The following is a 14126-nucleotide window of genomic DNA, read 5'->3' as shown; positions in this document are numbered from 1 at the left end:
ATACTGGAGACAGAGACAGAGACAGAGAGAGACAGAGAGAGAGACAGAGAGAGACAGAGAGAGACAGAGACAGAGACAGAGAGAAAGAGAGAAAGAGAGAGAGAGAGAGAGAGAGAGAGAGAGAGAGAGAGACAGAAAAAAACAAATTGTGAGTCTCATTGAATAAAAGCATCAGCTAAATGACATGTAATGTAATGTAAAAATTCTTTCATTGCTGTAAGCTAGTGTCAATACAACTACCAAATATCAAACGTCATCAGACATCAATCAAGGACTTACACCTGCACTCAGATACTATTGTACTGTTATAACATTGTTGCATTTTTTTATTATTATTATTTGTTTTAAGGGACATATACACAGCAGCAGAAAATAACCATTGAATAACGCTATTAACAATATAACCATTTAAAGCTTAAACTAGGTTTAAACACCTGTGCCCTAATGGACTTAGGAGAAATGTAAATACTGTATAATCTAATATGAAAATAAATACAAAACACAAAGAAGAAAATACAAAATTACAAAAGGTGCCATTATGATAGAGTAACACCCACCCATAAAAAAATATGTTATGCTATAGTGCTATATATGCTAGAGTTTAGCTTTAGTTTGAACATATAATAGGAGTCCTTATATCTCCGGTTAGCTCCCCTTTGCAACCTAGACCCAGTTTACACTTGTTTTAAAATGCTTCGTGGGCGATTGGGTCACAAGTGGACAGCGTTAAAAATTAATCGTTTTTATCTGACCACTCACTCCACTTGCCGATGTGATCTGGGACGCATTTGATCTCATATTTTTTGTTATGTAAACGCTAATGTGTCTTGATGCGTCCCCGACAAGGACGTAACAGGAAAATACGTCATAAATGCAGGAGGTGGTGGTTGTTTTGCCGACAGCTACTCAACGCTCTATAACTTACCCATTTTACGACGAGTTGGACGAAGTGTTGTGTGACCGCCCGGCGTTTTGCCCTATAGTGGATTCTGCTGACAGCGATATTTTCCAGCTGTACCGACACAACCGCTAACATATCGACGTCTTGTTTGTTCAGGTGCCGCCGAGAATTTCGCCAGATGTCCCTCTTTTTAGTCCGGATGTCCGCCACCTTCAGCTTTCTTTTTGTTGTAATTCTTAACTTTCGGTCGATTTCTGAGGACTATGGTTAACTGCTCCTCAGATCTCTGCAGGGTAAATCCAGACAGCTAGCTAGACTATCTGTCCAATCTGAGTTTTCTGTTGCACGACTAAAACAACTTTTGAACGTACACTTCCACCAAAGCAAGTTCCTTCCCGAGGCTAGTTTGCAGCGGCACCGTCATTGTGTCCGGAGCTTAGTGCCGCCCAAGATGATTGTGTTTGGTTTAAAGAAATGCCAATAAACCAGAGCAGGTTTGGTCACAAGTGGTCAGCTGGAGATGCATGATAGACCCAGGTGTGAACGATGATGTGTCTCGGCTGTCAAGTTGAGTTTGGAACACCGAAACACATTTTTGAAGTGTAAACAGGGTCTTAAAATAGAGCGTTTTCTTCCGACTTGATATAGACACCTGTATATATGGGGAGAATGTACTTTGCTACTGATAGTGACAGTTTACTAATAGCATGACAGTGAGTCTTTCCAGTTGAGAATAATTAGTCGCCGCATACTAATTGCATTTTATATTCTGGCCTAATGAGGCAGCTATTAGTGGGGTAATCGGTATCAGCTGCCTCTTTTACATTGTATTTTTTTGCATTACGAGTGTCTAGCATTTGTGTAAACGTTGAGTCTGAAAAGAAGCTCTTGTTCAGATAAAAAAAATGAAATTAACTATTGACATTTCAAGTAGCCAAAATTCTTTTCTGCTACAATTTATCACTCAAGCAGGAAGGAAATAGCTGCTGCAGGAAGAGCTCCTAGATGACAGTTAAAAAGGGCTGAAAGATGAAGCAGAAACTCACCGCCCGGGCAGAGGAAGTGTTGGTGATGTAGTCTTCCCTGGAGGGCAGAGACAAGGATGCCTGATCGAGCTATATAAAGTAAAAGAACACAGGTTAGCTTCTACTGCTCTTTGGGTTCTTTTTCTTCTTTTTTATTGTGACCTTTGCTGCAGAAATAAAAATCTGAAAAATGTAAAATAAGTACAAAAAGCATTTCTATACAGTTAAATACTGCTTGTGTACCCTCAACTACATGGGCGGAAATGGCACCATACTGTACACCAATACAAGATAATCGTGCACTATTTTGCACTATATGTCTTGTCTTAAATGTATGTAAAACTGTATGTTTGGTATTTTAATGTATATGTTGTGATTGTTTTATGTGGACCCCAGGAAGAGTAGCTGCTACATTGTTAGCAGCTAATGGGGATCCGAAAAAAGGAATAAGGACTTGAATTTCTTCGCCTTTTTTCCTATCAAAGATACATAATGGTTGCCTGGTAATGGATGTGTGAACAGGGACCTTTGTGAAAACCTCTTTTTGATGGCACAATCAGGCGATGCCGATGTTTCAGTTTTCAAGAGTTGTCAGGCAAAAAACATTGTAATCATGTTGTCAAGCTTGGTGTGCAGCAGTCGACTCTCACTCTTTCATAATTTCATCAAAGCTGCCTTGAAATCACCAACGGGAAAAGCTGTCCAAAAAGCGTGTCTGCAGACAACTGTATCATACAATGTAACTGACAAAGATTAAGGTGGCTAAATATATACTGTGATGGTCCTGTAGCTTAACCAATGTCAGGTCTCTACAGGTCAAATTTCAAACTGTGCTGGCCTTAAACCAACATCTGCCTGGAAGGTAAGAAAATCAATTTAGAAAAAGATGGTTTGGATAATGATCTGCAGCAATGAAAGATAGTTGAGAGAGTTGAATGTGATACCACTCTCATATCGGTCAGTATAAAGCATCACGTTTCCTTAGCTTAGGATGTACAGTTAAGACTGGAAAGGGGATGAAACAGCTAGATAACAAGCTGCTGCTATAAAAAACTTTTAAAAAAAGTCAGAATTCTGAGATTTAAGTCAGAATTCTGGGGAAAAAAAGTCAGAATTCTGGGTTTAAACTCAGAATTCTGACTTTAAACTCAGAACTCAAATACATTTTTCACATGTGGCCCTAATCCTCTTCCGTAGGTTTCTAATTCAAATTGTAAAAATCTAAATGTAAAAAAATATGCATGCCTGAACAGTAATGACAGTGAACTGGATGTCTGACCTTGATGATGTAGTGTAAGGAGTTTTTGTCATCGGGGGAGACGTACAGGCGAATCAGGGCACTCTTACTGTGCTGGTTCCTCATCTCTGCCAGAGTCTTCAGGAGGCTCCACTCCCCCACCGACCACTGGTACTCCCCGCCAAGCCCATCCCCCACAACAGGCCAACGGAACTCACGCTGTTTCAGTGTTTTCAGCATCGGTTTGGTGTCCACCTCCTCCAGTATAGCTATGGAAGCACACACAGATTAATAAACTAGAATTACATACACCATTGTGTTTCAAAAGAGGAAAAAGGTCAAAGGCACTCTTCTTGTGAAACAAAATTAAAAGGCCTTTATTTAAATGGCTATTTCGTATCAAAATCTTACATTAAAAATAGAACTGGGCATCAACCCATGTGTTATTGGCACAAATCGGCCTTCTTCAGGGTGTAGCCCTCACAACACAGTTTCCCATTTAGCAGAAATCATGATTACAAACACATAGTGTAACCATCAGATGGTCCTACAAAGATATATAGAAGAAAAATAAGAAATGGAAAAAACATGGGTGGGCAAAACAGAAAAATAAAAAAAATATAGATTTTTTGCAAATGCATCAGAGCACATATGAACCAATTTGTTTGATTGATTGTTTTTACTATTTTTCATGTCTGTATTTGTTTTTTTTCTATAATATATACGCGATTTTCACCTGATGCATCTTATTGTTTGTTGCTTCTGCAATGACCTAGATCTGCCATGGCGATCAATAAAACCTCACATTATCCTATTTTACACCATCATTGTGTCTTTGTTTGTGCTCTTGACATACAGCATCTTTGTGAGAACCTGTTTAGAGACATGGAGAGTGGGGACATGTTTGAATTGTGAAAACATTTTGTCTGGCCCTCACTTGTTCACAGTGCTGTTTGAGGGTTAAGATTTTGTTTTAGGATTAAGGTTAGAGCTAGATTTAAAGTTAGGGTCAGGCACAGAGTAAAGGGCTAGGAAAGGCATTATGTGAACAACAGTCCCTACAAGGGCTGAATGACTGCACACCCTGGGGACAAAAAAAGTCACATTTGGAGACTCACCTCCCATTTGAGGTTAAGATTAGGTAAATGTTAGGATGAGGGTAGTCTACATCGACAACGTTTCATTTACGAGATTGTTCCGGTGCAGCCGGATGTCCCTCACCTTCCGCTTTCTTTTTGTTGGCATTCTAAACTATGGTCGATTTGAGAAACATCCTCTGATCTAGAACCGACAATCAAATTATATTTTTTTGAGAAAAATTCTCATCACACTCGACAGCCATTTTAATTCCAGAGCTTGCCTCCCTACGTGCACACGTTCCACCAAAACAAGTTCCTTCCCGAGGCTATTTTGCAGAGGCACTGTACCTGTGTTCGGCGCCTAGCACCACCCAAGACGATTGTGATTGGTTTTAAAAAATGCCAATAAATCAGAGCACATTTTTCTCCTATCCAGGAAAGCTGGGTGGACTAGCCAGACCCTCCTCCGCGGAGCTGTGGAAGAAGGTCTGGCAATGCTAGACATAGGATAAAGGTAAGAGTTGTGTTAGACATGTAGGGGTTTTGGTCAAGTCTGCAGGCAATGAATGTAAGTCAATGCAATGTCCTCTTTAGTGACAAAACCAAGTTTGTTTGTGTGTGTCAGACTCACTCTCATTCATACAGGAGCGGTATAGGATCTTAGCCTTGGTCACTGCTTCCAGTTCATCAGGGTCCGAAGGAGCTTCTAGTAACTCTGACAAAGAAAAACAATCTGTCATAAGTCACAGCTTCAACAATGAACTGTACCTGAATTAAACTTGTAAGACATATACTGTAGATGTAAAGTACAGTCTTTCCTTGTGTTGAAAGGGAATTTTGGCGGAAAAGACACAGGCCGAGATATCTGACTCCAATTACTCTAATTCCCGCGTATTCGTTGATAGGACTTATGGATACCAAAACTCAAGGGTCAACTCTGAGACGATAGATTCAGGTTAAGAAAAGTTTACTGAGTCCAGCAGTTAAGTTGTAATCACATATGTGGGTTCACAAAAAACACTAAGTATCCCTAGCTACAGACAAAAGAGTCGGAGCTCAGGTTAGCAAAGTCTCTGTCCAATTGTGAGCCCCCTTCTGTATTATCCCTCAACCTTTATCCTTTTCCTTGATGAGGTGTAGTCCTACACACACACAGGGTTGGGTCCTCTGTCTGGTGCAACTTCCTCTTCTTGTTCTCGTAACCATTAAACAATTCACTTTTATGCCATATAAGGCCTAAACTATTTTTATGACTTAAGCTTAACCTTCTGTGCATCAAGAGGTCACCTGGAGTACTTTTAACCACTTCCTCAATTTGACTGCACACAGATCTGTGTGCAACTAGCACACACACACACTCTTAATGAAATATTCCTACACTTGTGAATGAATGATAATAAAACTATTTAAAAGTCTTGCTTCTCTGCAATGTCTTTTCATGTGTATACCAAAAGAGCTCTTATTTTCTTTTGAACATTTTACGTCTGTTAAAGTCAAGCGTACTTTCATCAAAGCAGATGAACCTGGGTGTTGCTGGGAAATTGTGGGCAAACACACCTTTGAGTCGGATGTCTACATGCTGTCGCAGCCAGGGGTATATGCCATACGAGGAGGAGTCTTCAGGGATCGGGTTCTCCTTTAACCAACCGCCACAGGAGAAACTATAAAAGTCCTCGCAGGGGTCAACGGACCGGTCCATTTTACTCAGAACAGACCCCGCTACAAGAATGAAGGAGACAAAAAAATCCAACCCAGTGAGTCCAAATAATACAACTAAAATATCTCACGTTCAACCAGTTACCATACAAACAATAGTGGTTGGTCAGGGCAATTGTACACAAAGTGACTAGTTACCTGCTTCGATGCATTCTGGGGTCAGACAGAACTCCTCCTGACTAGATTTCTGAGAGACTGAGGGAGAAGAAAAGAGTTGAGGATGAGGCTTGACATCTGTAAATGTAAAAATCACATAAGTGACTAAAACAGTTTTGATCAGAACATTTATGTTGCATGCACGTTCTTTTGCAGCTCTGACCCACTTCACGTCCACAGACAAATACTCCTCTATGCTTAATTGATCAGTCTTGGGATGTTGATTGCTTTGGTCAACAGAGCCTCACATTTTTTAAATTTGTTTTGAGCACACATTCACATAATCAATAAATTACTAGAACGTTGTAATATTTAATAATAATAATAATAATAACTTGTAGATAGCACTTTTGAAACAGAGTTTACAAAGTTCTTTGACAGACAAAGCAAAAGCCAGATACCCAGAGGTTAATGAAACAGCAGAGAGCTTAACAGTGGGGTCAAACAAAAGCATGACAAAATATGGGTAGATGAAAAAAAAAAAGAAGACTAAAGATGCAAAACATAGTAGAGAGAAGACAAATAAGAAAATTAGAAACAAGACAGATACGAATATGCAAATAAAAAAAGGATAAAAGAAATAAAATCAATAAATACAAGAAAATAAAAATTCAAAATAAGATGCAATAAAAATAGACAACGTCACACAGACTGTATTTATATAGCTTTTCTAGTCTAAAATCTAGATGACCACTCAAAGCGCTTCTACAGCATACAGGAACCATTCATACACTGTGGATGAGGCTGCCGTACAAGGTGCCACCTGCTCATCAGATAAACATTCACAGCAATTCAGGGTTCAGTGTCTTGCCCTTGGTACTGCAGGGCCAGTAATCGAACCGCCAACCTCGCGATTGGTAGGCGACCGCTCTACCACCTGAGCTACAGCTGACCGTTAAAAGCAAGTCTACAAAAATGGGTTTAAAAAAAAAAAAAAAAGGCATTTGTGTGTCGAGCCAAGTCAGGGGAGTCTCAAAATTCACACACAAATGCAGTGAAGTTCACAGACCGCAAGCAATTTGTAAATCAAGATATATTTGTGTGTGCATCAGAAAAACAGCATTTCTGAATCTTGTGTGCATTTGTAAATGTTGTTTGCATTTCTGAATTTTGTGTGCATTTATGAATTGTGTGTGCATTTCTGAATTTTGTATGCATTTGTGAATCTTCTGTGCTTTTTAAATTTTGTGTGTGTATTTGTGAATTTTGTGCGCATTTGTGTATCCTGTGTGTGTATTTATGAATCATGTGTGTGCATGTATGAATCCTGTGTGTGCATATGTGAATGTAGTCTGTGCATTTATCTTTATTAAGACTCTTTTAGCTCCATACTTCAAGGTAGGTTGTTGGAGGTCGAGGATCCCTGATGGTAAACGCACGGTCACCTTTAGATTTAAGCTTTGACTTTGGACCGGCCAGAAGGGCCCTGCCTGAGGATCTAAGGTTTCAAACTGGCTAACAGGAGGTCTACATCTCAGCTATACAGCTTGGAGCCAGACCCAGACAAGCTTTAAAAGAGATCAGTAATATCTTAAAATCAATTATAAATCAAACTGGGAGCCAATGGAGATAAGCAAGGATCGTGGTGATGTGATGTCGTCAAAACCAGTGAGAAGCCGAGCGTCTGCATTCTGAGATAGTTGGAGGCGAGAGGTTGACTACTGGTTGATGGAGTTACAGTAATATAGTATAGTATAATAACTTTTTTTTTTCCAGGTCAGAGTGTGAAAGCATGGGTTTAATTCCAAAGATGGTTCCTATTTGAAGGAAAGTGGAGCATTAATAGAGCCGAATAACCAGAGAAACTTGACGTGTAGGTCAACAAACCACACATCACCAAGGAAAAGTTGGCTCATCTCTGGCTTTCTCTGCCAATGTGAAGACCACGAAATTCAATTGAAAGTACAGGAAAAAGCAGGTAAATGGGCCTTGTGTTAAGATTGTTTTGTCAAAACAATGTGATTTGGTTTAATGAACAATAGTTTTGCATGGAAAGCAAAACAGAAACAAACTTACATTTCTTGAGGAAAGTTAGAAAGGCAGAAACATCAACAATATTTTTTTTTTTTTACTTTTTAGTACTTTTCCCTGCTTCTGTGCAATGCTACTTTTATCACTGAGCTTTCCCCCAGATATTTAGTCACCAGCAAGGCACCATTCTAGCATATATACATGTAGTACAGTGCTAAATATTTCATTTTTATCATATTTAAAAAATAAACGCTACCTGAAAGAAAACGGTATTTTTCTACTTCGTTCTCATGAAAAGTCTGCAACATGAGCCATTTTCTATCAATTATTTTAAATACAAATACCATCCCCCAGCCAAATGCTGGTTAAATATGCAAGCGGCTGGTAGATGGTTTACTCACCAGCCCAAAAAAAAAACAATGGTAATCTATTAAAGGTGCTCTAAGCGATGTTGAGTGATGTCACTTCTTGTTGACGTTATTATTAGTATTGTCAAACAAAACTGAGGCTAGCTCGCCCCTCCCCCTCCCTTCCGCGCACTAACCCCCCCAACCCCCACCCCTAAATCCTTCTTGTTGGTTATTGGCTGGAACACTGTTTGTTATGTTTGGTGGTGCAGGTTGGTGCAGTTTGTTTTTGTTGCCGTTTGTGGAGCCTGGGCTGTCTACAGAGATCGGATTTTTTTACAGTGTGTTCAGGGGACAGGCAGCTAGCGCATAGTGAGGAGATGTTTGCTGTATGTGACAAAAAAATGTTGTACCCTAAAAAAAGGCGTGACATCGCTCAGAGCACATTTAAATGGCTGGTCAAATTTGAACATTCACAAACAATTTGGCTGGTGGACGAAAAAGTAAATTTTGAACCCTTGTTATAATTACTTCACACACTTGTAATAAAAGGCAATCAGAACGCCAAAACAAGACAGAATAGAGCCACCCATTGTTTTTAGCCACAGGTTTGCTTCCTTTCCTAGAAGGTGAAGCAAAGACTGCTTCTCTGACCTCTTGGCAGAAACCACTGTTATGTGATGTGGCTCTGAGGGCGAACAGAGGCTGCACAAGCCCACGAAGCGAGACGACAGATTTAGAAAACCAAATCCCCATTGTGAACGGATGAGTGGAGCGTTACGGAGCCGAGCCGCAATGTCTGACCTCGTAGGTTGACTGTTCTTGCTGTCTAGAGCTGCTTGTGAGAGTTGCTTAATGTTGTGCCCACTTATAGTAGAAACACACACTCACAACCTCAACCCTGCATGATCCGCTTGGCCTGGAACAACCCTTCCCTGACCGCTCTGTCAGAAACATTTACACAGGGGGTTGACACACACACACACACACACACACACACACACACACACACACACACACACACACACACACACAGATGTCTGAGGCTCCGGGGTCACTGCTAATACCAACCTCATGTTCATTACTGAGACACCCAACAGGCCCCACAACACAAGCATGCATGTACACAAACATACATTTAAGAGGCACACTCACTAAACTCGTTAAAAAAGTAAAAAAAAAAAAAAAAAAATCAAACAAGCACTTGGCATTCCTGGGTCTGGTCATTCTCATGGCTGCAAACCAGAGGAGGGAGTGGGTGTGTGTGGTACTGCATACATAGACACATAACATAAGTACACTTCAATGCCACCACAAGAATGTTGACTTCCCTCAATAACAAAAAAACAATACTTACACCCTTCCCTGCCACGACCATCCTCACAACCACTGAGCTACTGAAACATGCGACATGAAGACTGACTCTTAAAGGAATAGTTTGGGAAATATGCTTTCTTGCAGTGAGTTAAATGAGAAGACTAATACCACTCTCATGTCTGTCCGTTATTAGTCTAATTCCCCCGGATTTCACTTATTTAGGCCGGATATCTGTCACCTTGGGCTTTCTTTGTGTTGGCATTTTAAACTCTGGTCAATTTATGAGGACTATGGTTAACAGCTAGCTAGACTATGTGTCCAATCTGAGTTTTCTGTTGCACGACTAAACTTTTGATTGTACACGTTCCACCGAAACACGTTCCTTCCCGAAGCTATTTTGCAGATGCGCCGTTGCTCCGTATGCCGCTGAAGACGATTGTGATTAGTTTAAAGGAATGCCAATAAACCGCAGCACGTTTTTCTCCTATCCCGGAATGCTGTGTGGACTTGCCAGACCCTCCTCTGAAGCGCTGTGCAGGAGGGTCTGGCAATGCGAGACTAGTCCGATATATATGTAGCTACAGCCAGGAGCCGATAAGCTTAGCTTAGCACAAAGACTGGAAACAAGGGTTAACGGCTAGCTTGGCTCTGTCCGAAAGTTAAAAAAGCTCACTAATTAACTTGTTACATCTTGTTTTGCAACTTCATTTGACATTTTTACACTTCAGCTTTCATACAAATTAAACAAACCAGATTTAACATGATAAGCAGTGAGTTTTAAAAGGTACTGGGTTGTTTTGTGCATGTGTTTTAATGCTTGGCTAAGCTAATTGTCTCATTGGCTGTAGCTACATATTTAACGTAGAGATAACTTGCTGTTTAAGCAAATAGAGAAGACGTTTGATGGTTTTAAGCATCCAGGCATACATTTTTTATTTGAATTAACTTTTAAGAATATTCTAATCGTTAATTTTGCTAACGTTTGATATATCAGGCAAAAGTTATACATGCAATTTATCTCACTGTTAATACTGTGGCTAGTGCTTCACAAGTTGTTTTCTTTACAGTTTCAAGCTGCACATGTGGACTTATGTCTAATATTTAGGATTCTGCTCTCTCTCTTTGGAGCCAGTTCATGGACAGCAACTCAAAGAAAATAAGGGAAGTAGTTTAATCGACTGCATTGTTCCATTTAGATGACAAAAAAAAAACAAAATCTGCCTTTTCCTTTACAGCAGGAAACATCTGGAATGCTCCACCTGTGGAAATAAGGAAATGCACTACATACAGCACATCTGAAATCAAACTTTAAGTATGGTTCAATCTGTAGAATTTGATACTTTCTACATTGTTTGCCCCCTGTACGTTTTATATTGTCTTTTGTCTTCAAGCCTTTTGTAAAGTCGTTGTCGAAAGGTGCTATACAAATAAACTTGCCTCGCCTAGCTAAGTTAATCAGGTGAAACTCTGAAAAAAGTTTAAAAGATAAAAATCTTTTTTATTGTTACAGTGTTATGTGCAATAACATTTTTTGCCTGTTTTTAACTGCACTACAGGTACAAATCACTGGTTTATCTCCTCAGGCATCTATATCGATTTTTTTTTTTTAATAACATCAGTGTTAATTATTGTGCACTGTCCCCCTATAAATAAACCAAAAAACACGTGGCCGGTTAGCTCAGTTGGTAGAGCAGGTGCACATATATAGAGGAGGTTTACTCCTCCATGCAGAAGGTCCAGGGTTCGAATCCGACCTGTGATGGTTTTCCTGCGTGTCTTCCCCCTCTCTCTCTCCCCTTGCATGTCTGAGCTGTCCTATCATTAAAGGCGGAAATGCCCATAAAAATTCTTTAAAAAAAAAAAAAACACACACCCTACCCATTACTCTGCCACACAATTCACTGCTAATTCATTTCACATTCTGCAGGACATACGGTACATAATAGCCACAAAGTGTCAACAGGCACAATCTTTACTATTTGTCCAGAGTTCAACTTGACTCTCACAGTGCATTATGGAGAGTACGAGGTTCTGCATGTGAACGTGGGTGTGCATGAAACCTTATATGAACCAAAAATAGTTACCCACGAGCCCTCCACAAAGACTTTTGCTCCCACCGGCTTGCTTGTGTGTGTGTTATTTACAGTCTGCATGTACTATAATCTGAGGACAGTATGCGATACATTTCCGCTGAATTCCTTACAAATTATAATGCAGATTGAAGAAACGTGTGTTTGTGTGTGTGTGCGTGTGTGTGTGGTGGACTTACCCAGTATGAGCGCAAGCAGCAGAGCGGCACAGAGACACACACACATGGCCAGTGCTATTCTGTAGAGACGACTGTTGCCCCTCTCGGGTTTAACCCCGCCGCCACCTAAACGCTCCAGTTCCATGACTTACTATACTATATCACAGACATACACATAAAAAAAACACACTCACACACACTCTGTAAAAATCTAACTTTTCAGGTGAGGATGCACTCAGAAGATAAAATAAGAAAAACCGGAAAGCAAAAAAATATCTGGTAAAAATAAATCACATTTATGGAGAAAATTAAATCCAAAAAGTTATGGTAACATCTTCCTAAAACACACACTTTCTCTATGTACTCTGGTCTCTTTCCCAATTTAACACAGACTTTATTCACATTCCCAGTCTCCCTCTCTGCTGCTATCTGTCTATCTGTAACTCCTCTAACTTCATCCCAGCTCTTCAAACTGTTCCTCCCTTTATCACTCCTCCTCTCCCCAACACTCCTCCCCTCCCTCCCTCTCTCTAGAACAGAAGGGACCAGGCTTCTCAGTAATGACCAGAGATCTTTTAGTACAATCAAACCAGAACATTATCTGTGTGTTACCGCTTGTCATTAGAGGCTGCAGACCTGGTTAATAACCTGAGCATACATTTGAAGTGTGTGGGTGTGTGTGTGTGTGTGTGTGTGTGTGTGTGTGTGTGTGTGTGTGTGTGTGTGTGTGTGTGTGTGTGTGTGTCAAATCTCATGTACAAAACAGCTGGGTGCTCTGCTCGAAACGTTTATCAGATCAGACAGTCAGTCGACCACAACAAAATTAGATTCACACACACACACACACACAGGACGCTGATTACAATCGATTAATCTGATGATGACATGGCCGCCTGTGAAAAAAAAAAAAAATTAGTGTTTTTTTTGTCAGAAAGAATCAATAGTTTCTTTGAATAGACAGGGGTGGTGATGATGAAAATGACACCACAGTTCCTGATTGGTCACTTAACCTTCCCCCTGCTGTGGCGAGAAACTCTTTCCGCACATGCTCATTAGGGTTTTTGGGCGTCGGCCGCAAAGTCCTTACATAGACGTGACTTCCTGTTCTGCTTAAAACACCCATTCATCAAGCAGACACATCGACCACGATGCTATTGTTCACCATTGTGACTCACAATCACTTGTGTCCTGTTTTCATTTGTCTTGTTTAACATCTCAGCTGGGACACTTGGCTCTTAGTTTGGATTGTCTCCGTCAATCCACCTCTTTGGTCCAGACTGAAATATCTCAACAAAAATTGCCATGCAATTTTGTACAGACGTTCATGATCCTCAGAGGATGAATCCTACTGACTTTGGTGATCTCCTGACTTTTTCATCTAGCGCCACCAGCAGGTCTAAGTTATCACTTATTCAGTGATCTACAAGGATTGGCTAAAAAAAAAAAAAAAATCTGATATTCATAGTTCCCAGACGATATGTTATAATTACTTTTAATGCTAAATGTTATACAGACATTCATGTTTCACACAGGATAAATCCTGCTTACTTTGGTGATCCCTAGATTTTTCCTCCAACCATGAGGTTGACATTTTTATTGACATATCTCAACAAATGTCGGAGGGATTGCCATGGAATTTTGTACAGGCGTTCATGACCCTCAGAACCTCAGATGAATCCTACTGACTTTCAGTCACAGCGACATTTTAAGCTTTTGCTTTGGGATTGTTGTTTTTCAGTAGTTTTCGGTAGTTTAATTTAAAAGAAATAGACACTTTATGATCCATTTCTATGTAAAAGGGCCGCACACACCTCACGTAAAAAAAATATAAATAGAAGATGGTTCTCCACGATGCATATGGACCACTTACGTGCTGCTCTCATGCCCGGTGTAGCCAGTTTCATTGATGATAGCGGAAGCGTAGCGTTGGAGCATCCGCTCCGCATACGTTACGCGTTTCAGCAACCTGATATAATAGTCCAGCGTCAAAGTAACAAATTCATGGGCTAGTTTTTCTGCATCGTTTTGAGACAGGATGTGTCTAATTTTTGCAATATTAAAAAAGGAAGTGAAAAACAGAATGTGAACATGGTGGCATGCTTATACAACCATTTAGCTCAAAGCGTTGC

General features: G+C 40.2%; 1 protein-coding gene across 1 annotated transcript in view; it reads right to left on the bottom strand.

Moving 5' to 3' along the window:
- Nucleotides 1–12459, bottom strand: part of phex (phosphate regulating endopeptidase homolog, X-linked) — a 27395-nt gene extending 14936 nt beyond the window's left edge. Inside the window, exons 1-7 of the mRNA XM_031297662.2 lie at nucleotides 12019–12459; nucleotides 6097–6153; nucleotides 5800–5961; nucleotides 4874–4957; nucleotides 3206–3432; nucleotides 1948–2016; nucleotides 1–3 (exon numbers count right to left, since the gene is read on the bottom strand). The exon at nucleotides 1–3 is cut by the window's left edge and continues 114 nt beyond it. Coding sequence (XP_031153522.1) covers nucleotides 1–3; nucleotides 1948–2016; nucleotides 3206–3432; nucleotides 4874–4957; nucleotides 5800–5961; nucleotides 6097–6153; nucleotides 12019–12142 — 726 coding nt within the window. The 5' untranslated portion in view covers nucleotides 12143–12459. The remainder of the gene's footprint in view (nucleotides 4–1947; nucleotides 2017–3205; nucleotides 3433–4873; nucleotides 4958–5799; nucleotides 5962–6096; nucleotides 6154–12018) is intronic.
- Nucleotides 12460–14126: the final 1667 nt, after the last annotated feature.

This window comes from Sander lucioperca, chromosome 23 (genome assembly GCF_008315115.2).
Source record: "Sander lucioperca isolate FBNREF2018 chromosome 23, SLUC_FBN_1.2, whole genome shotgun sequence".
In the NCBI taxonomy this organism is placed as follows: domain Eukaryota; kingdom Metazoa; phylum Chordata; class Actinopteri; order Perciformes; family Percidae; genus Sander; species Sander lucioperca.
This window is presented reverse-complemented; position numbering and strand designations above follow the sequence as displayed.